Source organism: Nomascus leucogenys, chromosome X (genome assembly GCF_006542625.1).
Source record: "Nomascus leucogenys isolate Asia chromosome X, Asia_NLE_v1, whole genome shotgun sequence".
In the NCBI taxonomy this organism is placed as follows: Eukaryota; Metazoa; Chordata; class Mammalia; order Primates; family Hylobatidae; genus Nomascus; species Nomascus leucogenys.
In genome coordinates, this window is record NC_044406.1 from 127,495,383 (window position 1) to 127,518,446 (window position 23,064).

Genomic DNA, 23,064 nt, shown 5'->3' on the forward strand with positions numbered 1-23,064 from the left:
GAGGAAATGCAAATATTAACAATCCTTTACTTTGTTCCACTATTGAACTGCAGAGTTCCTTCACAGTTTCAAGAAAATTCCTACAGTAATACCATTAACCTGTGACACATCACAAAATGAGGCAGAAGGTTTTCCCAATGTGGTGTGTTTGGGTGTGTTTTTGTTTTTACAAAATATCAAACTGTTACTCTTAAACCAGATAGACAGCAATACATGTGGAACTAATGTTCATAAACCAGGATTCTGAAGCTATTTAAACCTGTTATTAATAGGAAAAGCATTTGAAAAATACCCAAAAGTAAAACAGGTGAACCCCTTAACTACCCATATGGAACAGAAATGCAAATAGCACTGTGTTCTCTCCAGCCTCAACCGGGCCCTCCACCACGTAGAAACTCGACTGCCCTCTTCAAACTCAGAGGGAAGAATCTGCCCTAGACTTCACTCAGAAGAGAAGCTGGGAGACACGACACTGGGGCTTGCACTTTCTGTGGCAGTCGAATCATCTGTGGTGTCAATTATGGCCTGGGCTCTCTCTTCCACATCTTTCAAAGCATCCTTGTATGAGGATGGAAAGGTAATAGGGACGATACTGTTTAGCATGGCCAAAAACTCTACTACTTTCCTCTTAATGATTTCTGAATGAGCTCTTGGACCCCACAGGAATTCGTGACGTGGAGGAGAAGTGTTGGGCACCTCCCGGTACTCTAGGTAATCTTCCTGCACCCAAACTTTAGTGAGGAGCTCCCTGGGCTCCCCAAAGACAAAGTGCTCCCTCCCAGCACGCACCCCCATTCCACTCAGCACATCCCAGATGACCTCCTCAGAGGTACAGGTGCCCTTTATGAAGATGATACTCAGAATAAGAATCAGGAGGCGGTTGTGGGGCATGCCCTGCTCATCACTCCGACTCCCCTCAGAGGTGAGGTCTAATGTGTTTACAAAGACATAGGAGTCGTCAGGGTCCACTTCTCTCAGGGAAATGCCAAAAAGAATCTCTATGAACTCACGGGCTTTCCTGAAGATCACAGGAAAGTAGCCCGTGTACCTGCTGATGACATTTGTCAGCATCTCTGCCTTTGTGATAGGCTGCTTCGCTTGATATTTGAGGAGAAGAAACCGTGCCAACTCGTCCACCTTTTCATCCAGTGTATAAGTGAACAAGGGCTCGCCCTCTATCAAGGACTCGCTGTCTGTCAAGGAATCACTCTCTAGCAAAGTGTCTGAGGTACTTGTATCTTCATCTACTGGGCTGCTGGACTCTTCACTGAATGGGCTCAATGAAGTGGAGGAGGAGGAGGAGGAGCTCACAGGACTCTGGAGAGAACTCTGAGAACTCTCAGGGGAACTCTGGGAAAGACTCGATGAAGTGGAGGAGGGGAAGGAGCTCACAGGAGAACTCTGGGAAAGACTCGATGAAGTGGAGGAGGGGAAGGCGCTCACAGGAGAACTCTGGGAAAGACTCGATGAAGTGGAGGAGAGGAAGGAGCTCACAGGACTCTGGAGAGGAGACTGGGCAGACCCCTCAGGAGGACTCTGAGGACTCTCATGGGAACTTTGGAGAAGACTCGCTAAAGTGTAGGAGAAGAAGGAGCTGACAGGTCTCTGGAGAGGAGACTGAGCAGGCCCCTCAGGAGAACTCTGAGGACTCTCAGGGAAACTCTGGGGAAGACTCAGTGAAGTGGAGGAGGAGCAGATACTCACAGGACTCTGGAGAGAAGACTGGAAGTCCTCCCCCTGAGGAGGACTCTGAGGAAAGTGGAGAGGAGACGTGGAGTCCTCCCACTCAGGAGGATTCTGAGGAATCTGGAGAGGAGACTGGGGATCTGCCCCGTCAGGAGGACACGGATGAATCTGGAGAGGAGACTGGGAGTGCGTCCCCTCAGGAGGGCTCTGAGGACTATGGAGAGGAGACTGGGCAGGCCTCTCAGGAGGACGCTGAGGAAAGTAGTGAGGAGACAGGGAGTCCTCCCACTCAGGAGGGCTCTGAGGAAAGTAGTGAGGAGACAGGGAGTCCTCACCCTGAGGACTCTGAGGAAAGTGGAGAGGAGACATGGAGTCCTCCCCCTCAGGAGGATTCTGAGGAAAGTAGTGAGGAGACAGGGAGACCTCCCCCTGAGGACTCTGAGGAAAGTAGTGAGGAGACAGGGAGTCCTCCCACTCAGGAGGGCTCTGAGGAAAGTAGTGAGGAGACAGGCAGTCCTCACCCTGAGGAGGACTGTGAGGAAAGTAGTGAGGAGACATGGAGTCCTCCCCCTCAAGAGGACTCTGAGGAAAGTAGTGAGGAGACAGGGAGTCCTCCCCGTCGGGAGGGCTCTGAGGAAAGTAGTGAGGAGACATGGAGTCCTCCCCCTGAGGAGGACTCTGAGGAAAGTAGTGAGGAGACAGGGAGTCTTCCCCGTCAGGAGGGCTCTGAGGAAAGTAGTGAGGAGACAGGGAGTCCTCCCATTCAGAAGGGCTCTGAGGAAAGTAGTGAGGAGACAGGGAGTCCTCCCACTCAGGAGAACTCTGAGGAAAGTAGTGAGGAGACAGGGAGTCCTCCCCATCGGGAGGGCTCTGAGGAAAGTAGTAAGGAGACAGGGAGTCCTCCCCCTGAGGAGGACTCTGAGGAAAGTAGTGAGGAGACATGGAGTCCTCCCCCTCAGGAGAACTCTGAGGAAAGTAGTGAGGAGACAGGGAGTCCTCCCCCTGAGGACTCTGAGGAAAGTAGTGAGGAGACATGGAGTCCTCCCCATCGGAACTCTGAGGAAAGTAGTGAGGAGATAGGGAGTCCTCCCCGTGGGGAGGACTCTGAGGAAAGTAGTGAGGAGACATGGAGTCCTCCCCCTCAGGAGAACTCTGAGGAAAGTAGTGAGGAGACAGGGAGTCCTCCCCCTGAGGACTCTGATAAAAGCAGTGAGACAGGGAGTCCTCCCCGTGAGGAGGGCTCTGAGGAAAGTAATGAGGAGACATGGAGTCCTCCCCATCAGAACTCTGAGGAAAGTAGTGAGGAGACAGGGAGTCCTCCCCGTGGGGAGGACTCAGAGGAAAGTAGTGAGGAGACATGGAGTCCTCCCCATCAGAACTCTGAGGAAAGTAGTGAGGAGACAGGGAGTCCTCCCCGTGGGGAGGACTCAGAGGAAAGTAGTGAGGAGACATGGAGTCCTCCCCATCAGAACTCTGAGGAAAGTAGTGAGGAGACAGGGAGTCCTCCCCGTGGGGAGGACTCAGAGGAAAGTAGTGAGGAGACAGGGAGTCCTCCCACTCAGGAGGACTCTGAGGAAAGTAGTGAGGAGACAGGGAGTCCTCCCCCTCAGGAGGGCTCTGAGGAAAGTAGTGAGGAGACATGGAGTCCTCCCCCTGAGGACTCTGATGAAAGCAGTGAGACAGCGAGTCCTCCCCGTGAGGAGGGCTCTGAGGAAAGTAGTGAGGAGACATGGAGTCCTCCCCATCAGGAGAACTCTGAGGAAAGCAGTGAGGAGACAGGAAGTCCTCCCCGTGGGGAGGACTCAGAGGAAAGTAGTGAGGAGACAGGGAGTCCTCCCACTCAGGAGAACTCTGAGGAAAGTAGTGAGACAGGGAGTCCTCCCACTCAGGAGAACTCTTAGGAAAGTAGTGAGGAGACAAGGAGTCCTCCCACTCAGGAGGACTCTGAGGAAAGTAGTGAGGAGACAGGGAGTCCTCCCACTCAGGAAGACTCTCAGCAATCTGGAGTGGAGAATGGGTGTTCTCCCCCTCAGGAGGGCTCTGAGGAATCTGGAGAGGAGACTGGGGAAAACCCTCAAAAGTACTTTGAGTACTCTCAGGGGAACTCTGGAAAAGACTCAATAAAGTGGAGGAGAAGGAGGAGCTCACAGGAATCTGGAGAGGAGACTGGGGAAAACCCTCAAAAGTACTCTGAGTTCTCTCAGGGGAACTCTGGAAAATACTCAATAAAGTGGAGGAGGAGGAGGAGCTCACAGGAATCTGGAGAGGAGACTGGGGAAAACCCTCAAAAGTACTCTGAGTACTCTCAGGAGAACTCTGGAAAATACTCAAAAAAGTAGAGGAGAAGGAGGTCACAGGCATCTGGAGAGGAGACTGGGCAAAACCCTCAAAAGTACTCTGAGTTCTCTCAGGAGAACTCTGGAAAAGACTCAATAAAGTGGAGGAGGAAGAGGAGCTCACAGGAATCTGGAGAGGAGACTGGGGAAAACCCTCAAAAGTACTCTGAGTTCTCTCAGGGGAACTCTGGAAAATACTCAATAAAGTGGAGGAGGAGGGGCTCACAGGAATCTGGAGAGGAGACTGGGGAAAACCCTCAAAAGTACTCTGAGTTCTCTCAGGGGAACTCTGGAAAAGACTCAATAAAGTGGAGGAGGAAGAGGAGCTCACAGGAATCTGGAGAGGAGACTGGGGAAAACCCTCAAAAGTACTTTGAGTACTCTCAGGAGAACTCTGGACAATACTCAAAAAAGTAGAGGAGAAGGAGGAGGTCACAGGCATCGGGAGAGGAGACTGGGCAAAACCCTCAAAAGTACTCTGAGTTCTCTCAGGGGAACTCTGGAAAAGACTCAGTAAAGTGGAGGAGGAGGGGCTCACAGGAATCTGGAGAGGAGACTGGGGAAAACCCTCAAAAGTACTCTGAGTTGTCTCAGGGGAACTCTGGAAAATACTCAATAAAGTGAAAGAGAAGGAGGCGCTCACAGGAATCTGGAGAGGAGACTGGGGAAAACCCTCAAAAGGACTTTGAGTACTCTCAGGGGAACTCTGGAAAATACTCAGTAAAGTGGAGGAGGAGGCGGCGCTCACAGGCAACTGGAGAGGAGACTGGGGAAAACCCTCAAAAGTACTCTGAGTTCTCTCAGGGGAACTCTGGAAAATACTCAATAAAGTGGAGGAGGAGGAGGAGCTCACAGGAATCTGGAGAGGAGACTGGGGAAAACCCTCAAAAGTACTCTGAGTTCTCTCAGGGGAACTCTGGAAAATACTCAATAAAGTGGAGGAGGAGGAGGGGCTCACAGGAATCTGGAGAGGAGACTGGGGAAAACCCTCAAAGGTACTCTGAGTTCTCTCAGGGGAACTCTGGAAAATACTCAATAAAGTGGAGGAGGGGGAGGGGCTCACAGGAATCTGGAGAGGAGACTGGGGAAAACCCTCAAAAGTACTTTGAGTACTGTCAGGGGAACTCTGGAAAATAGTCAATAAAATGGAGGAGAAGAAGGTGCTTACAGGAATCTGGAGAGGAGATTGGGGAAAACCCTCAAAAGTACTTTGAGTACTGTCAGGGGAACTCTGGAAAACACTCAGTAAAGTGGAGGAGGAGGCGGTGCTCGCAGGAATCTGGAGGGGAGACTGGGGAAAACCCTCAAAAGTACTCTGAGTTCTCTCAGGGGAACTCTGGAAAACACTCAATAAAGTGGAGGAGGAGGCGGGGCTCATAGGAATCTGGAGAGGAGACTGGGGAAAACCCTCAAAAGTACTTTGAGTACTGTCAGGGGAACTCTGGAAAGTACTCAATAAAGTAGAGGAGAAGAAGGTGCTTACAGGAATCTGGAGAGGAGACTGGGGAAAACCCTCAAAAGGACTTTGAGTACTCTCAGGGGAACTCTGGAAAATACTCAATAAAGTGGAGGAGGAGGCGGTGCTCGCAGGATTCTGGAGGGGAGACTGGACATCCTCACCCTCAGGAGGGCTCTGAGAAATCTCTAGAGGAGACAGGGAGTCCTCCCCCTCAGGAGGACTTTGAGGATTCTGGAGAGGAGACTGGGTGTCGTCGCCCTCAGGAGAACTCTGAGGAATCTGGAGAGGAGACTGGGAGTCCTTCCCCTCAGGTCGTCTCTGGAGAGGATCCGGGGAGTCCTCCCCCTCAGGACAACTCTGAGGACTCTGGAGAGGAGACTGGGAGTCCTCCCCCTCAGGACTCTGAGGACTCTCAGCAGAACTCTGCAGAAGACTCGGCATCCCAGCAGCAGGCATCTCCTTGTCCCCTGGAGAACACAGAATCAGAGAAGAGGATGAGGATGAGAAAGAAGAACAGGAGGAGGAGGAGGGGAATAAAAAGTGGAAAAAGGAAGAGAAAATGGAGGAAACTTCCTCCTCTTCCTCATCTGGGGGATCCTCTGCATCTACCAACTCCAGTATGAAAATTGCCTTCTGGAAGCCTTGCTCAAAGCTGGGGCATGGAAGGTTTAGAAAGAGAGGCATGATGAATATTGTTCATGAGCAGCAGGTAAACGTGTGAACACGAATGGGTGTGATGGGATCCCACAGGACTGAGGGAGAGAGGGACAGTGCCAGTGGCCTCAGCTGAGAAACTCACCCATGATGGCTCTGACAAAGGCCGGCTTACAGCTCTTCTTCTCTTAAGGTGGTGCTCTAGGGCCTCACAGGTCGCCTGTCTTCCTAGGGGGCTTGTCTCCTGGGAACCTGTAGGAGGACGTGAGAAAGCACCTCAGGGCACAGCTGGCAGGCAGAGCCTGAGGCACCAGGAATGACAGTGGGTGGCTACAGGCCGGGTGCTGCCAGGTCTGCCCTGTTTCTGGGGGTAGGGCCCTTGGTACGCAGTCAGGCCATGCACTCACCTTGACTCCTGGAACTGCCTGGGCCTCCTCTGCTGTGGTACTTTTAGGATGTATGTGTCCCTCACACCCAGGTCTTCAACTCCTGCTTCCTGGAGCACCTGCAAGAGGAAGGGAGGGAGCCCCTCCAGCTAAGACGGCAGCTGGGGCTGGCCAGACTCCCGGAGTCCCACAATTCTGAGGTTCGTGGTCCCCTCAGAATTCAATTAACTTTGTCACATTTTCTCAGACAGGGCCAGGCCCCCACCACTCTGCTGGCCTGAGGCAAAACCTCAGGCAAACTCCACATCCCTGAGAGCAGTGGGAGGTAGTGAGGTGGCAGCCACCTCCCAGCACTCTACCACGGGGGCAGTCCCTGTGGCCTCACGTCTGTTCTGACGCACATGTGACCCCTCAGTCCTCACTCTGGTTCCCAGCAGGGCCTGGGAATCTTCCCTCTGCCAACTGGAGGCAGCTCCCTGTGCTGACTTGCCATGGGACCCCCAGAACAAGGCCTCCCCCTCCTCCTCCCCTACACCCCTCACCCAGCAATGAGAGGGCGGCCGCTCAGCCTCAGCCGCCTGGGGAGCTCTATGGGGGCTGATTTGAGGAGCAGGGTGGGAATCTCTGGGAATCTGTCCTCTGAGGTGGAGGTTCCCCCGGTCCTCCTCAGTGCCTTCCTATTTATTCCCTAGAGGGCCGGCATCTCCTCCCTTCTTCTGCCGTGAGGACGCGTCCCTCAGCCCTCGGCTACCATCTTTGTTTCCGTGACCTACAAGTGCCACCGCAGGGATAGGGCAGGCCAGGGCTGCTTCTCTCTGTGGTGTGTGGGGGGGGTCCCTCACTTCTCCCTCGGGGCCCTCACCTTGAAGACCGGATAGGTCTAAGTCTCTTCCCTCGGCTGACCTGAGACGATCCTCATCACAAAATGCCTCAGGTCCTTCAGACTCCCAAGATGGACGCCGGGAAAGCACATCCGGGAAAGCACATCCGGGAAAGCACATCCGGGAAAGCACATCCGGGAAAGCACATCCGGGAACCCTGCCAGGGTTGATCAGGGCTGATAGCCCGGATAGCGTGGGGCGGGGCCTCCTCTCAGAGGAGGAAGCTCCCCCCACTTGTCAGCCTCGTTTCCATCCCTTCCTTCCCACCTCCAGGATGTGCTCCAAACCTTTCTGCTCACTCCCTAAGCCCTGCTGACCTCTTCCCTCCCACCTCCCCAGTCCTTGACACTCACACCCCACCTTTTTCCCGGGCTGACAGCAGGGAGTGGCAGGGTGCAGCCTGCGCCTCCCCTCCCTGTGTTCGGAGGTCACCGTCCTTCGACAGAGTTCTCTTCTTGTTGAGTGGCCAGCCCTGGGGCTACTCCCTCTGTTTAACTGAAGCTGCCCTCCTCAGAGAAAATCTCCCCTCTGGCTGATTCCCAAAATGGAAGTCAGAAAGTTGTAAATCTGGGGCCCTGATGGGCTCCTCCAGAGCTGGCAGCAGGCACAGGGACAGGACAGGCGGCACTACCAGTCATGGGTGTTCCCTTCCTGCCTTCCTGAGAGGCTGCACCTGGACTCCTGAAATTGCCTGGGCTCCCTGCCTCTGTGCATCTGAGTCTTTCACCTCCTAATAAGCCCCTCCCATCCTTGAGACCTGCAAGGTGCAAGAGAGGTAGAATCACATCCATTCACAGTGGGGTATGGCCTCCCAGACTCCAGGTAGGGCTCCACTGCCCTCCGTCTGAAATGGCGTGGGAAGGACCCTCAGTCGTCCTCAACCTATTATTCCTGACATGGCCTCCACTCCCTCCCTCTTCTCTCCAGGGACTGTTTTTCAGATCAAGATTCCCATTTCCATGAACCCCCCAAGAGGGACTGGAGCACGCTAGCATCTCTCCCTAATGGCCCTGCCCAAGGCCTCCTAGGAGTGAAAACGGGCTGGTTTTTGGGGATCCTCCTGTGTCGGTGGTGGGGTAGCTCACCAGTCCGTCCTCTGCATCAGCCGGGGGATGCCTAGAAGGCCCTCCTCCTGATCTTCCCCTCTCCTGATCTGAAGTGAGACTCACATAAGCACAGCCTTCTCCTCTTTCTACACCCTAAGATGTCAGGGGACAGCACTGTGGGTCAACATGCCCCTGGGCCTCCCAGGGATGACAACAGGTAGGGAGCTGGTTTCTGTGGATCCTCTTCTTTGTGGGCAGGAGGTTTCTGCAGTTTTCCCTCAGAGACCTCATCTGACTACTGGCTAGTCCTGGGTCTTCCTATCCTTCCCAAGATGACAGTACGACACAGGGGAAAAAAATAATGTGACTTTACCCTGAAGAAAACTGACAAACACTAGGTCACCATGGTGATCAAAGTAACATCATCAGTGACAAATTGTGTTGGTACTATGTGCCATCGGTATGATATGATAAGAATGGCACTTCACTTCTCTGTTCATCTTCCGAGAAAACATAACCTACATCAAGTCATTAAAAAAAAAATCACTTAATTCCCAATCAAAGGCTATTTTACAAAATACCTGACCATACACCTCCAAACTGTCAATGTTTTCAAAATCAAGAGAAGTCTCAGTGAACTGGCACAGCCAAAGGGCATTTAAAGAGACATGATGAATAAATGTAATGGAGTATCCTCAAGGTATCCTAGGACAGAAAATAGATTTTCGTGACAAGGAAATAAATGTGAATAAAGTATGTTTGTTAATAAACAAAGGATGTTTGCATATCAATATTGGTTCATTAGTTTTAGGAAACCTTACCAACTTAAGATGTTAGTAACAGGAGGAATAGAGTATGGGGCATCTAAGAATATTCTTAAACATTGTCACAATTTTCTTTTAAATTCAAAATTATTCTAAAATAAAGTTTATCAAATATGAAAAAATGTTACCAAACTAGATAAAAAATATATATGCAAAACCTATAGCAGATATGCCTTTTAAATATTTTAATTATTGAAACTAGAAGTTTGAACTTGGGACTTAACCTAGAGTTTCTGCTGCAAGTATTTCTATTACTCTTTATACTAGAGGTAGTAGCAAATGTTGTAATGCAAAGAGGAATAAATGAAAGGAATGAGGATTGGCCAGTTGGAAACCAAACTTTTGTGATGAATGGGTGATTCGACTGAGCATGAAAAGAATCTAAAAGAACTAAAGATAATTTACTCAATATATACTAGTATATGAGTTTTCTAGTATAACGTAAGAATTCAATAGAATATCAACTTTGTTTTCTGTCAGGGAAAGAATAGGAAAATAAAAGTAAAGAATATATAATTTTTAAACTCTCATACTAAAATATCAAGTATCTAAGAAAAATACTTAACCAAAAATAGTAACTTTACAGACTAAAATATTAAAATGTTGTTGAGACATATTAATGAAGGCTCACATAAATATAAAATAAAAAATTCATAGGCATGAAGATTCAATATTTTAAATATGTTAGTTCTTCCAAAAAAAAAAAGGAAAATATAGATTAATTGTAATCCCAAATCAAAAGAAGCAAATGGTTTTGGACATGTGTGAGTCACCTGATCCTAAATATAAAGACATGCAAATGGTCAAGCATAGTCAATATAGTCTTGAAAAAGAGTAATTAGTCTACCCAGTAGTAAGAATTACAAAGAAGCTAATGTAATGAAGAGTTTGAGGTTTGGGTGCAGGGGTTGGTCGATAGACCAATGAAACTGAATGGACAGTCCTGAAAAACAAAAGCAACTAAACCTGTGCAAATGCGTTCTTAACTGATTAAAAAAAAAAATTCACAGCTTCAGAGCATGGAACAGTCTTGTTGAAACAGATGTCAGTGGAAGAGCTGAGTATGCATATGAAAACCCTAATTTAAGTGGAACCCTTCTTCACACCATACACAAAACTCTTACTAGGAGATTCAAATCCTACTTTAAAAACACTGTACTACAAAAAAAAAAAATTCAAATATGCACGGACATATATAGAATAATAAATAAGCCTTTGTTTAGATTATTTTTAGGGAGTCAGCAGTAAAAACATATTAGAACATCAGTAAGGATAGAGGTGAAAGGACTGAAAGAGGCTGGGGACGTTGGTCATGTCAATAACAGGAGGAAGCAAGATAATTGAATCAAAGCGGAAGGGAGGAAATGGCAGCACTTTCTGCCCCCTTATCTCAGCCTATAGAAGGCCTTGCTACTTTCATGAGCCTTTTTCTTTCTCAGAGTAGGACTTAGAACTCAACAATGGCTAGAGGAAGGCTACCTGGGACAATGATGGATTTATTTCCCTTCCTATTAGACCAGTCCTTCTGCTGACCTCTGGAACTCTGGGGATCCAAGAAATATAACACGAGCAATACTATTCCAGAAAGTCATGAACAGGGGATGTTGTGTTGATGACAGAAACCTGACCAGGTCCACAAACACTTTATTGACTTAGAGTCAGCGCCAGGTTGCCCAAATGTGATTGGAGTAGAGGCCTATCACCCTCTCCATATGGATTGGAGATCCACATGAAAGGAATTTCAGCTGCGCTTACTCCTGACAGGATCCTCAAAAGGACTCAGGAGCCCTGAGATTCCAAAAGAGGTTGATGTGTGGCTTTGCCAGAGATTTCACTGAGGGTTGGGGTTCTGTCCATCCACTATGGCCAGGATCAACTCAGCCATTCATGAACTGACTTCTTTCTTCAGCTCTGGCTCAGTGTCCCAGGGGCAGTTGGTCTCTGCTCATAGCCGGGATTGGTGGATCAAACCTCAGCACTCAAGGTGGAAACCCACAGACAAGGAAGCTCTTCTCCCAGACATGGAGGTAGCTGGTGGGTAAATTGCAGCTCTGGCCCCTATGTCCTTGGGAATTATCCTCGTGGAGTTGTTCTTCTGAGGTCCCAAGAAGGTAGCACTTCTTATGGAAGGTGAAAAGAAAATGGGAACCTATCCTTTTGCCTCCTGTTATTGGGAGGAATTCTTCCATCCAGAAGAGAGAGGGGCTAATGATCTTGGGATTGAATCAGTGGGTCAGTGTCAGAGAGCTTTTAAAAGGAGTGAACGCAACCCTTCTCCAAACATGCCCCAAATGACTCATCTTCAGTTCCTTTTCCTCACTTTAGTTGCAGCCTTCAGTGAACATGCGGCCTCTGCCAGTGAAGGTTTACCGTAGTTGCCATGAATGTAGATTTGTTGATCACAGGATTGGGGGAGGAGAGGGCATTCCCAGATATTAAGGAAGAAGTAACATTTATGTGTGTGTCAGAGAGGTTATAAAACATACATGAATTCTAACAATAAACTGTAAGAACTAAATCTTGGCTTAATTTCATTTTTGTTAATAACAAAGGTGGCAAGATTTTGTGTGTGTGTGTGCTGGATGCCTCTATTTCTTTATCTTAACCCCCATCCAGTACAACAACATCTTCTTTTCCCTCGACTACTAAATTTCATTCCAAATCCATCTACTTAAGTCAACCTCCATTACTACGGCTTTGGGTGAATCTAACATCATCTCTCCCCTAGACTATGGCAACAGTTTCCTTATGGTTGCTTCCTTTATTGTTTTTCTTTATCCCTGCAAAATCCATTGTCTTTTCAGCAGGCCATTATTTTTTTAAAATTCCAAACCATGGTTAATTTTCTAAGATTACACACATCAGATTTAACTATTATGTAAAGTTAGATGCATTGTAACAAATGCATAGAGTCCTGTATCTACCACCCAAGTATCATACTGACCAGTTCCATCAGCCTAAAATTCCCCTGTGAAGTCAATCTCTACACTCCTCCCAAGCCCTTAGAAGCTATGCTCTGTTTTTAATAATAGTTCCTAGAGTTGTGACTTTCCCAGAATGTCACATTCTCTTCTAAAAGAGTTGGTGTATCATTTTTCATTTTAACTAGAAAAGAATGAGAATCCGTGTTGCTCCATATCCTCTATTACATTTGGTATTTTAAGATTTTGGGATTTGAGTCATTCTAATAAGTGTGCAGTGGAATATTTTCTGATTTTCATTTGCATTTCCCTAATGGCAGATGATGTTGATCATCTTTTCAAATGCCTCTTAGGAATTGGTATATTCTCTTTTGTGAAGTGTCTGTTCAAATACTTGGCATCTTTTTAAAACTAATAGATGTTTTTAGAGTATTCCTGATCAGAAAATTCAGAGAGCAAACTTAAGAAACACAGAGTTCCCACATATCTCCACTCCCCCACCCCGTGTGTGCCCACACACACACAAACACACACACACACAGCAACTCTCATTATTTACATTTTGTAATAATGTTGCACATTTGCTACAATTGCACACACACACACACACACACACACAGTAGCTCCTATTATTTACATTTTGTCATAATGTTGCACATTTGCCCAGATCGATTGACCTGTATTACTATATCATTAATTGAAGTCCACAGTTTACATCAAGACTCAGTTTTAGTGTTGCACATAATGTTGGTTTTGGCAAATGTATAATGGTAAGTATTCACCCTTACAGTAACATACAAAATTGTTTCCTCATCCCAAATCTCCTGTGTGCTTCACCTATTCATCTATCCCCCTCCAACTCCTACCTCCTCTGAGGCCCCCAAACCACAGAACTTTTCATTGTATCCACAGTTACCTGTTCCAGAATATGGTTGGAATCATCAATTATGCACCATTTTTATATTTTCTCTTTTCACTTAGCAATATGCTTTCAAGATTCCTCTATATCTATACCACTCCACTAATAATGACTGAAAGTTCCTGCTGCTCCACGTACTTGTCAAAACTTGTTGTTTCAGTGGTATGGATTTCAGCCATTCTCATCAGTATCTAGTGCTATACCTTGGTTGTTCAAATTTACAATTTCTTTCTTTCTTTTTTTTTTTTTTTTTTTGAGACGGCGTCTCACTCTGTTGCCCAGGCTGGAGTGCAGTGGTGCGATCTCAGCTCACTGCAACCCCTGCCTCCTGGGTTCAAGTGATTCTCCTGCCTCAGCCTCCAGAGTAGCTGGGACCACAGGCATGTGCCACCACGGCCAGCTAACTTTTTTGTATTTTTAGTAGAGATGGGGTTTCATCATGTTAGCCAGGATGGTCTTGATCTCCTGACCTTGTGATCCACCCGCCTCGGCCTCCCAAAGTGCTGGGATTACAGGCGCAAGCTACCGTGCTGGGCCTTAATTTGCAATTTCTTAATGACATATAATGTTAAAAATCTTCTCTTATGCTTACCTGACATTCATATATATTCTCTGGTGAGGTGCCTGTTCAGATTTTTTTTTTTTTTTTGCCCATTTTAAATCAGACTTTTTGTTTTCTTACAGTTGGATCCTAAGAGTTTAGTGTATATTTTAATGTATGTCTTTTGTCAGTTACTGGTTTCACAAATCTTTTATCCCTGTCTCTGGCTTGTTTTTCATTCTCTTTGCGATGTGTTTGGCAGAATAGAATTTGTTAATTTTAATGAAATTCAATGTATCTCTTTCTTCATAGATGGTTGGTACTTTTGGTGTTGCATCTAAAATAGTTAGATGATCAAACCCAAGGTCACCTAAAGATTGCCCTCATAAGTTTGACCAAAATTCAAAAGATTGATAAAGTATGTGTGTGAAAATATAAGGTATTCATATACATTTATTTTGGGGAAAATTAAGTGCTGAAACATTTTGGGAAATAAGTCAGCAACATGTTAAAAAATAGAAAATATTCATGCTCTGTTTATTTTGACTCAGTTTCCACATTCATATGACTTTCCTATAAGAAATGACATGAATTTGCCCAAGAATTTATGTTCAAAGTTGTTGACTGTAGTTCTATTAATTACAGCCTCAAAGAAGAAATGAATACATGTTCATCAGGAGAAGATTTGTTCAGTTTGTTATTTCACAGAAATAAATTAGAATTCTAGGGAGTTATTACAAAAGTAACATAAATCTACATGTGTTTTCGTGGAAATCTTCTGCATCCATTGTAATAAGCAAGTATGTTGGTTTGTTAGGATGCCATAGCACACTACTACAAGCTGGGTGATATAAACAGAAATTTACTGTCTCACCGTTTTGGATTCTGACGGTCCAAGAGCAAGGTGTATGCAAGGTTGGTTCCTTCTGAGGCTGTGAAGGAAGGATGGTTTGCAGGCCTCTTTCCTTGCCTTGCCTTGTAGATGGCTGTCTTCTCCCCGTGTCTGTTCACTTTATCATATCTCTGTATGTATCTCTGTGTCCAATTTCCCCGTTTTATAAGGACTTCAGTCATATCGGATTGAGGCCCATATTAATAACCTCATGTTAACTTGATTGCCTCTAAAATGATCCTGTTTCCAAATAATGCCACATTTTGAGGTTAACATAGGATTTTGGGGAGGAGGCAGATCAACTTAGAATAGTGGTAAAGGCAAGTGGCAGATCTATATGTGCATCATTTCCCACGTATAGATGTATATGTGTATATATATATATATATATATATATGCACATCTATGTGTATAAAAGCCTGAAATCAGCTTTTAATTTTTACAAACCACATCGTTAATTGCGGCAACTTCTGAGTAGTTGGCTGAATTTTAGAGAAACTTTGTAAAGCGGAAAATTGTGATTGATATGAATTTTTAGAAGTTTTTGCAACAAGAACACATGCACTATTTTCTTTAAAGTAAAATATTGAAGTAAACTTAAAAACAGGAAGAGGAGCAGTGCCGTAGTCAGATAAAGTAACAGCAAGCTGATGGAACAGAAAAATATTCCTGAAATGTAAACGGCTTTACACAACAAGGTTACTTTCATGCACATCAATTCTGATTTGAGTTGGTGGGGTGTTATGGGCTGAACTGTGCCCCTCCCCCAAATTCATATATCCAAGGTCTTAAACCCTAGTACTGCAGAATGTCACTGTATTCGGAGATAGAACTTTTGAAGAGGCGATTAAGGTACAATAAGGTCATATGTGTAGGAGCTTATTAAATATAACTAATGTCTTTATAAGAAGTGGAAATTAGGACACAGACACACATACCAAGTACCAATCACGTGAGAATTCAGTCAGAAGGCAGAGCCATTTACAAGCCATAGAACAAAGCCACAGGATACATCAAATCAGCCAACATCTTGATCTTGGATTTTCTGTCTCCGGAAATGTGAGACAATAAATTTCTGTTGTTTAAGCCACCCAGTCTGTGGTATTTTATTATGGGATAATAAACAAATACACGATGAGTCTCGGCTCTCGTGTGATCCAGGAATCGAAGCTGCTTTCAGCTTTGAGCTCCACATGACAACATATGGTAACTGCTGAAGTGAAAAGAAAGCATGGGATTGTTTCACTGGCTCCTCCCTAACTGCAAATATGCCACCCAGGAAAGAGAGGTAGACAAGATAGAAATGGGCACTTGTAGTCTTTCCCGTAAACCGTTACATTGCTCAATTATAAGCAACTATGAACATTTATGACAATAAGTCCCTTCATTTCTTGGAATAGTTTCTGGGAAGGCAAACATTGCCGTGAAATCTCCCAACTATTTTCAGATCCTATTAGGAAACTGCGATTTCAAATACAGTATTACATCTAGTTTTAAGACAATTATTAACTCTTGGCAGGGAGGGCTCCACCTTTTTTCCTCAATAGCAATTTTCTGCACTGTCATTGTTTTTGGTGGGTTGGTGGGACAGAGTCTCCCTCTTGTCGTCCAGGCTGGAGTTCAGTGGTGCCATCTTGGTAAACTGCAACCTCAGCCTCCCAGGTTCAAGTGATGCTCCTGTCTCAGCCTCCCGAGTAGCTGGGATTCCAGGTGCCCACCACCACACCTGGCTAATTTTTTTGTATTTTAAGTAGAGACGGGGTTTCACCATATTGGCCAGGCTGGTCTCAAACCCCTGACCTCAGGTGATGCACCCGCCTCAGCCTCCCAAAGTGCTGGGATTACAGGAGTGAGCCAGCATGCCCGGCCTGCACTGTCGTTTTAATAACCTATAAAATCTGTTTAGGCTAAGAATTTTCTCATTCTTTTGAGGTATGCTAAATATCTTACCCTGTGAACCTCTGCTACCTTCCAATGACTGACCATTCCTACAGTTGTACAGGTGCCTGTGATACACTGCAAACCAGAAGTTTCCTTTGGTGCAGCTACACAGAGACAGAGGAAGGATAGTTCATTACTGCCTTCTTTTTACATCAGAGCTAGCATGTCCGCCAAGGAACCCTTGTTCACATCGTGGGTGGACTTCAGAATTTTATGGTAGTTTTGTTTTTTAGAAATTCGGCTTCTAGTAGTTGTTTATTTACAAAGTGATTGCTGTAGTCTTTTCTAAACTACAAAGTTTACGGGGAAGCTTGGGTTTTGGATCACCTATGAAAATTCATTCATCTGTGTATGTGTTCAGTGGCCTGTTTTGAATAATATATCTTTTTAAAATCCTACTAATATCAAATATCAGGACGATTCCATCCCTAAAACCAGTATATTGTGTGGCAAATAAAATTCTACTCACGAGCTTATTTGGAAATGCTTTGAGAGTGTGTTGAAGATGCCCATGAAAGGTATTGAAACATCACTGTCCAAAATGCACATTTACATCAAAGAGCTATTCTTATCACAGAGGATCCAGGGTGAGGGGTGGAACAGTCAGGGAATGTCTGCAGAGAGTAGGAATGGCCTATGGCAGGGGAAGGGCAGGTGACTCCAGGCTATAGCCGTGGGAGCAGACCACAGCCTTCACAAGAAGAAGCCTTAGTGACAAGCTGATCAGCAGACCAGGTTCCAGAATTAGACAAGGGAGCACGCAGGGAAGGCCAAAAGGAGGGTCCTATAATGTGAGAAAGAGCTGGGACTGAACACAACTGCTGACACCTGGACAGAGTCAGCTCTCAAGAAACCTAGGCCTCACAACAGGAGGACTTTAAGTAAAGAAAGGCAACAAGAAGTCCTGAATTGTATTTCACTCAGTGTCACCTTCCTTGTTTAGGCTTAACCTAATATCTTAGCCACAGGGTCATCTTTAGGTCACCTCAAAGATATTGAGAAGTGTGAAGAGAAATGACATAACAGGCAGAAGGCCTCCCTCAGGCTGGGGGGCAGTGGGAACAGTGTGGGCCTAGATGAATTCATACCAGGGATCAAGTACCAGCCCTATCACATTCTAGCCATGTGATCCTGGGGAAATTATAAGGCACTATGAGCCTCAGGTTCTCCATGTGTAAAATGGGTTGGATAAGTCCTGTCTTGTAGATTTGCTGGAAGATATGGAATGTGAGTAAAGCATGTGGCACAGTTTCTGACATACATTAGAACTTGATAAATGGCAACTGTTATCAAATATGATTATAACCCCAAAGGCTACCACTACATGTTTTGAAAACTTCAGCTCTTCTTTTTATTACGCAAAAATCTGGGAAAATATGTAGCTGAATACATCACGTAATAAGAACTCATCCAATAATTCAGCTTCACAAATAAAACTTAATACATTGTCTTTCTGAAAGGATATATTGTATAATTTCGGTAAGGCCAGACTTCTGCAGCTGGAATGCAACAGAAAGATCGTATTTTGAGTCAAGGACAAACTCCTTTTCACTTTCCCCATTGCTTGTCCATCCAATCCACTATTTTTATTTGTGCTTCACTAAAAATCTAGCCCTTGCTTAGAGTTGCCCGCATTACACTCAAAATAACCTAACTAAAAGTCCTGTCAATGGAATGGGCTCTGGCTCTCCCAGGCCTGGCAAATGAGGGCCAGCCTAGAGGCTTCTGAGCACCATATCAAGGAATTATCACCACATTTCTCAGGAAACCCTTGCAGATGATGGGTATCAATCACCTCGTCCTTGCACTGTGTTCAAGCTCACCAGTTACACAGCCACAGAACACCTTCCATTACTTCCCCATGTGGAGACTCCTCTCTGCTTCATCCTCCACCCAGAGGGAACTACACAAGTAGTTTTCCATTCCAGGCTTTTCTCTCACCTTCTGAGAGTCTGGGCCCTGCCACCACCCAGCCTCATGACAATCAGCCCCCACAGAATCACCTGCAGTTTCCTGAAGCCCCGAACTGCTTTAACGCAGTACCTTTTTACTTGAAGGCCCCATCTAAAGTCTCACTTCCCCACTGTTTAAACTCATTCTTTAGATCATAGAGAAAATCTTACCCTTCCTGATATGGCTTCTGAACCTAGACTATACCGTGTTATGGGTAGGAATAAACCTTGTTTTGATGGTATCCCCACTACTAACAGTGCTTTCCACAAGCAAATGCTGAAATAATGTTCAGCAGATAAAGGAGTCATTGATGCTTTTATTAAGATTAAATTCTGCTACTTTCTTGAATAAGCCAAACAAATCCAGATATATAGCATAGACTGGATTAAGACAATGTGGCACATATACACCATGGAATACTATGCAGCCATAAAAAGGATGAGTTCACGTCCTTTGTAGGGACATGGATGAAGCTGGAAAGCATCATTCTCAGCAAATGAACACATGAGCAGAAAACCAAACACCGCATATTCTCACTCGTAAGTGAGAGTTGAACAATGAGAACACATGGACACAGGGAGAGGAACATCACACACCGGGGCCCGTCATGGGGTGGGGGGAGGGGGGAGGGACAGCATTAGGAGATATACCTAATGTAAATGACGAGTTAATGGGTGCAGCACACCAACATGGCACATGGATACATATGTAACAAACCTGCACATTGTGCACATGTACCCTAAAACTTAAAGTATAATAATAATAATAATAAATAAAAATAAAGGAACTTCCAACAAAAATATTAATTTTCAAGAGCAACAGAATAAAGAGGATGAGGAATGTCAAACATTAACAATCCTTTATTTTGTTCCTCTATTTAAATACTGAGTTCTTTCATATTTCAAAGAAAATTCCAATCCAATCCCAATACCACATTCTACTGTTTCAGATCATAAGACAGAAGGTTTTCATTTTTTCCTTACAAACTATCAAATCCTTACTCTTAACTAGATAAACAGCAGTACATGTGTGACGATTTTCATGAACTAAGATTCTGAAGTGAATTAAGCCAACCAAAAGGGGAAGCATTTGAAAAATACTGCCCCCCGCCCACACACAAAATGTTAAATTCTAAGTCACTCATGTGAAACAGGGACACAAAGAACACTGTGGTCCCTCCAGCTCCACTCTCGCCCTCCCCTGATTAGAACCTCGACTGCCTTCTTCAAACACAGAGGGGGAATCAGCCTCAGACTTGACTCAGGACAGAAGTTTGTGGACATGATACTGGGGCTTGCACTGGCCGTGGAAGTAGCCTCATCTGTGGTGTCAATTACGGCCTGGTTTCTGCCTTCCACATCTTTCAAAGCATCCATGTACCAGGATAGAAAGGAACTAGCAACGGTACTGTATAGCTTGGCTAAAGCTCCAGGACTTTCCTCTTGCTGATTCCTGAATGGGCTCTTAGACCTCACAATAATTCATAATGTGGACGAGCATTGTAGGGCACCTCCTGGTACTCCAGGTACTTTCTCTGCACCCAATCTATAATGAGGAGCTCCCTGGGTTCCCCATAAATGAAGGGCTCCCTCCAAGCATACACCCCTATCAAATTCAGCACTTCCCAAATGACCTCCACAGAGGCACAGCTGCCCTTTATGAAGACCACACTCAGAATAAGAATCAGGAGGTGGTTCTTGGACATTCCCTGGCCATCACTCAGCCTCCCCTGGTCGCTGAGTTCTACTGTGTGTTCAAAGACACCGGAGTGGTTGTTGGTGTCCATCTCAGTCAGGGCAATGCCAAACATTAGTTCCATGAACTCATGAGCTTTCCCAAAGATCATAGGAAAGCAGTCCTTATACTTCTTGATGACAGTCGTCAGCATCTCAGCCTTTGTGACAGGCTCCTTTATTTGATATTTGAGGAGAAGAAACTGCACCAACTCAGGCACCTTTTCATCCAGTGCATATGTGAGCAAGGATTCACTGTATGACAAGGCATGCCATATAGGTGCATCCTCCACCTTTTGTCTGCAGGACTCCTCATCCAATGGGCCTCACAAAGAGGAGAAAAAGCAGGAGCTCAGAGGTCTCTGGGGAGGATCATGAAGAGGAATCCTGGGAGCACTCTGGGGAAAAATTGGAAACCCAGCAGCAGGCATGACCTCGTCCGCTGGAGCATCCAGAATCAGAGTAGAGAATGAGGAGGAGGAGGAGGAAGAGCAGGAGGGGAATAAAAAGTGGAAAGAGGAAGAGGAAATGGAGAAGGCTTCCTCCTCCTCCTCTTCTGTGGAATCCTGTGCATCTATGAAGACCTATATCAGAATTGGGGTCTGGAAGTCTTGCTCAGAGTTGAGGCGGGAAAGGCTTGGGAAGAGAGGCGTGATGACTCTTGTTCAGAAGTAGCATCCTTTGAGCAGGGATGGGGAGGATGGGATATCAGAGGCATGAGGCGGGGAGGGACAGTATGAGTGGCCTCAGCTGAGAAACTCACCCATGATGGCTCTGACAAAGGCCAACTTACAGCTCTTCTTCTCTTAAGGTGGTGCTCTAGGGCCTCACAGGTGTCCTGTCTTCATAAGGGGTTTGTTCCCTGGGAACCTGTAGGAGGATGTGAGAGAGCACCTCGGGGCACAGATGGCAGGCAAAGCCCCAGACTCAGAAACTGGGAGTAGGTGGGTAGTGCCGGGTGCTTCGTGGTGGGAGGCCACTGTCCTTCCACAGAGTTCTCTTCTCGTTGAGTGGCCAGCCCTGGGGTTTCTCCCTCTGCTTAACTGAAGCTGCCCTCCTCAGAGAAATCTTCCCCTCTGGCTGACTCCTAAAATGGAAGTCAGAAAGTTGTACATCTGGCATCCCTGATGTCCTCCAGAGCTGGCCACAGGCACAGGGACAGGGGAGGGGCACTACCATCCATGGGCATTCCCTTCCAACCTTCCTAGGGCCTGCGCCTGGACTCCTGAAACTGCCTGGGCTGCCTGCCTCTGGCCATCTGAGTCTTTCACCTCCGAATAAGCCCCTCCCATCCCTGAGACCTGCAAGGTGGAAGAGAGGGAGAATCGCATCCATCCACAGTGTGATTGGGCCTCCCAGGGCCTGTACTCCCTCCCTCTTCTGTCCAGACAGCAACCTTTCTTCTAAAATCCATTCCAAATCCTTCCACTTTACTGCTGTGTGTGAAGTTAATATCAGCTCTCACCTAGCCTATGTCAAAGGCTTCTTTATTGTTGCTTCTTTTCTTATTCTTGTCCCAGAAAAACCCATCATCTGTTCAGCAGCCCGGGATCCTTTTAAAAATCCAATTCGTGATTATTTTTTAATATACACACTTCAGATTTAACTATGACGTGAAGTTATATGTGTTTTGGCAAATGCATTGAGTCCTACATCTACCTCCCAAGTATCATACTGACCAGTTCCATCACCCTCAAAGTCCCATGTGCATCTGGTTTGAGGTCAGTCACTACATTTCTCCACAGCTCCTAGTAACTATGCGCTCTTTTCAGTTCACATTGTTTTAACCTTCACAATTTGTCATATGAATAAGTCCATAAAATATGAGTTTAAAAGTGTGGCTGTATCATTTTTCATCACAACTAGCAAGGAGTTAGAATTCCCGTTGTTCCATATCCTCTCTTACATTTGGCATTTTAGATTGTCAGATTGTAGTCATTCAAATAAGTGTGCATTCCGATTTTTTTTTGTTTTTCGTTTGCATCTCCCTAATGACAAATGACGTTATATGCCTCTTTGCAGTGGGTGTATCCTCTTGGGTAAAATGTCTGTTCAAATCATTTGCATCTTTTAAAAAATGAATAGACTTCATTTTTAGAGCATTGTTAATCCAAAAATACAAAGAGAAAACCTCCTCAAAAGTACAGAGAATTCCTACATATCTACACCATCCTCCTGCCCTGCCCCATGTGTGCACACACACACACACACACACACACACACACACACACACACACAGTGTCTCCTATTATTTACATCTTGTATTATTATGGCAGGTTTGCTACAGTTGATTTGACCTCCATTGATGCCTCATTATTAAGTAAAGTCCACAGTTTACATCAGGACTCACTCAACACTGGGGATGCTACACGTTTTGATACCTGTGTAATGGCAAGTATTCATGATTCCAGTATCATACAGAATTGTTTCACCATCCTAAATCTCCTGTGTACTCCACCTATTTATCAATCCCCATGTCCCACCCCCAACCCATCAGCCCGTGGAAACTACTGATATTTTTAATGTATTCATAGTTGCCCGTTCAACAATATTGTATGACTGGAATCATACATTACATCGCCTTTTTAGCTATTCTTTCACTTAGCAACATGCATTCATGGATTCCTCCAGGTCTATCTCACTAACAGCGCCTGAAAGTTCCTGTTGCTCAACATGCATGTCAACATTTGATGTTTCAGTGTTTGGGAATTCAGCCATTCTCCTGGGCGTAGAGTGCTATCTCCTAGGTGCTTTAATTTGCAATTCTTTAATGTCATATGACATTGAACAGTTTTCTTATACATGCTTATTTTCCATTCCTATATAGTTATTCTTTGGTGGGGTGCCTGTTCAGATTTCTTTTCCCATTTTAAAGTGGGTTTCTGTTTTCTT

General features: G+C 45.6%; 1 protein-coding gene and 1 pseudogene across 1 annotated transcript; both read right to left on the reverse strand.

The window, feature by feature from the left end:
- Positions 1 to 441: 441 nt before the first annotated feature.
- MAGEC1 (MAGE family member C1) lies at positions 442 to 7,522 on the reverse strand. The gene is made up of 6 exons (XM_030806525.1): positions 7,384 to 7,522; positions 5,506 to 5,948; positions 4,561 to 5,301; positions 3,572 to 4,047; positions 2,483 to 2,740; positions 442 to 2,410 (listed from the first exon to the last, which is right to left on the reverse strand). Exons 1-6 carry the CDS (start codon positions 7,520 to 7,522, stop codon positions 442 to 444), a joined length of 4,026 nt encoding a protein of 1,341 aa, XP_030662385.1.
- A 12,337-nt stretch (positions 7,523 to 19,859) lies between these two features.
- LOC115833230 lies at positions 19,860 to 21,464 on the reverse strand (annotated as a pseudogene).
- Positions 21,465 to 23,064: the final 1,600 nt, after the last annotated feature.

Coding starts and splice junctions, on each gene's coding strand:
- MAGEC1 (XM_030806525.1), bottom strand. CDS start 7,522: ATGTGCTTTCCCGGATGTGCTTTCCCGGATGTGCTTTCCCGGCGTCCA. Junction 4,048..4,560: donor AGTCTCCTCTCCAGATTCCT/GTGAGCCCCTCC, acceptor TCTCCTCTCCAG/ATGCCTGTGACCTCCTTCTC. Junction 2,411..2,482: donor CCTGAGTGGGAGGACTCCCT/GTCTCCTCACTA, acceptor CTTTCCTCAGAG/CCCTCCTGACGGGGAAGACT.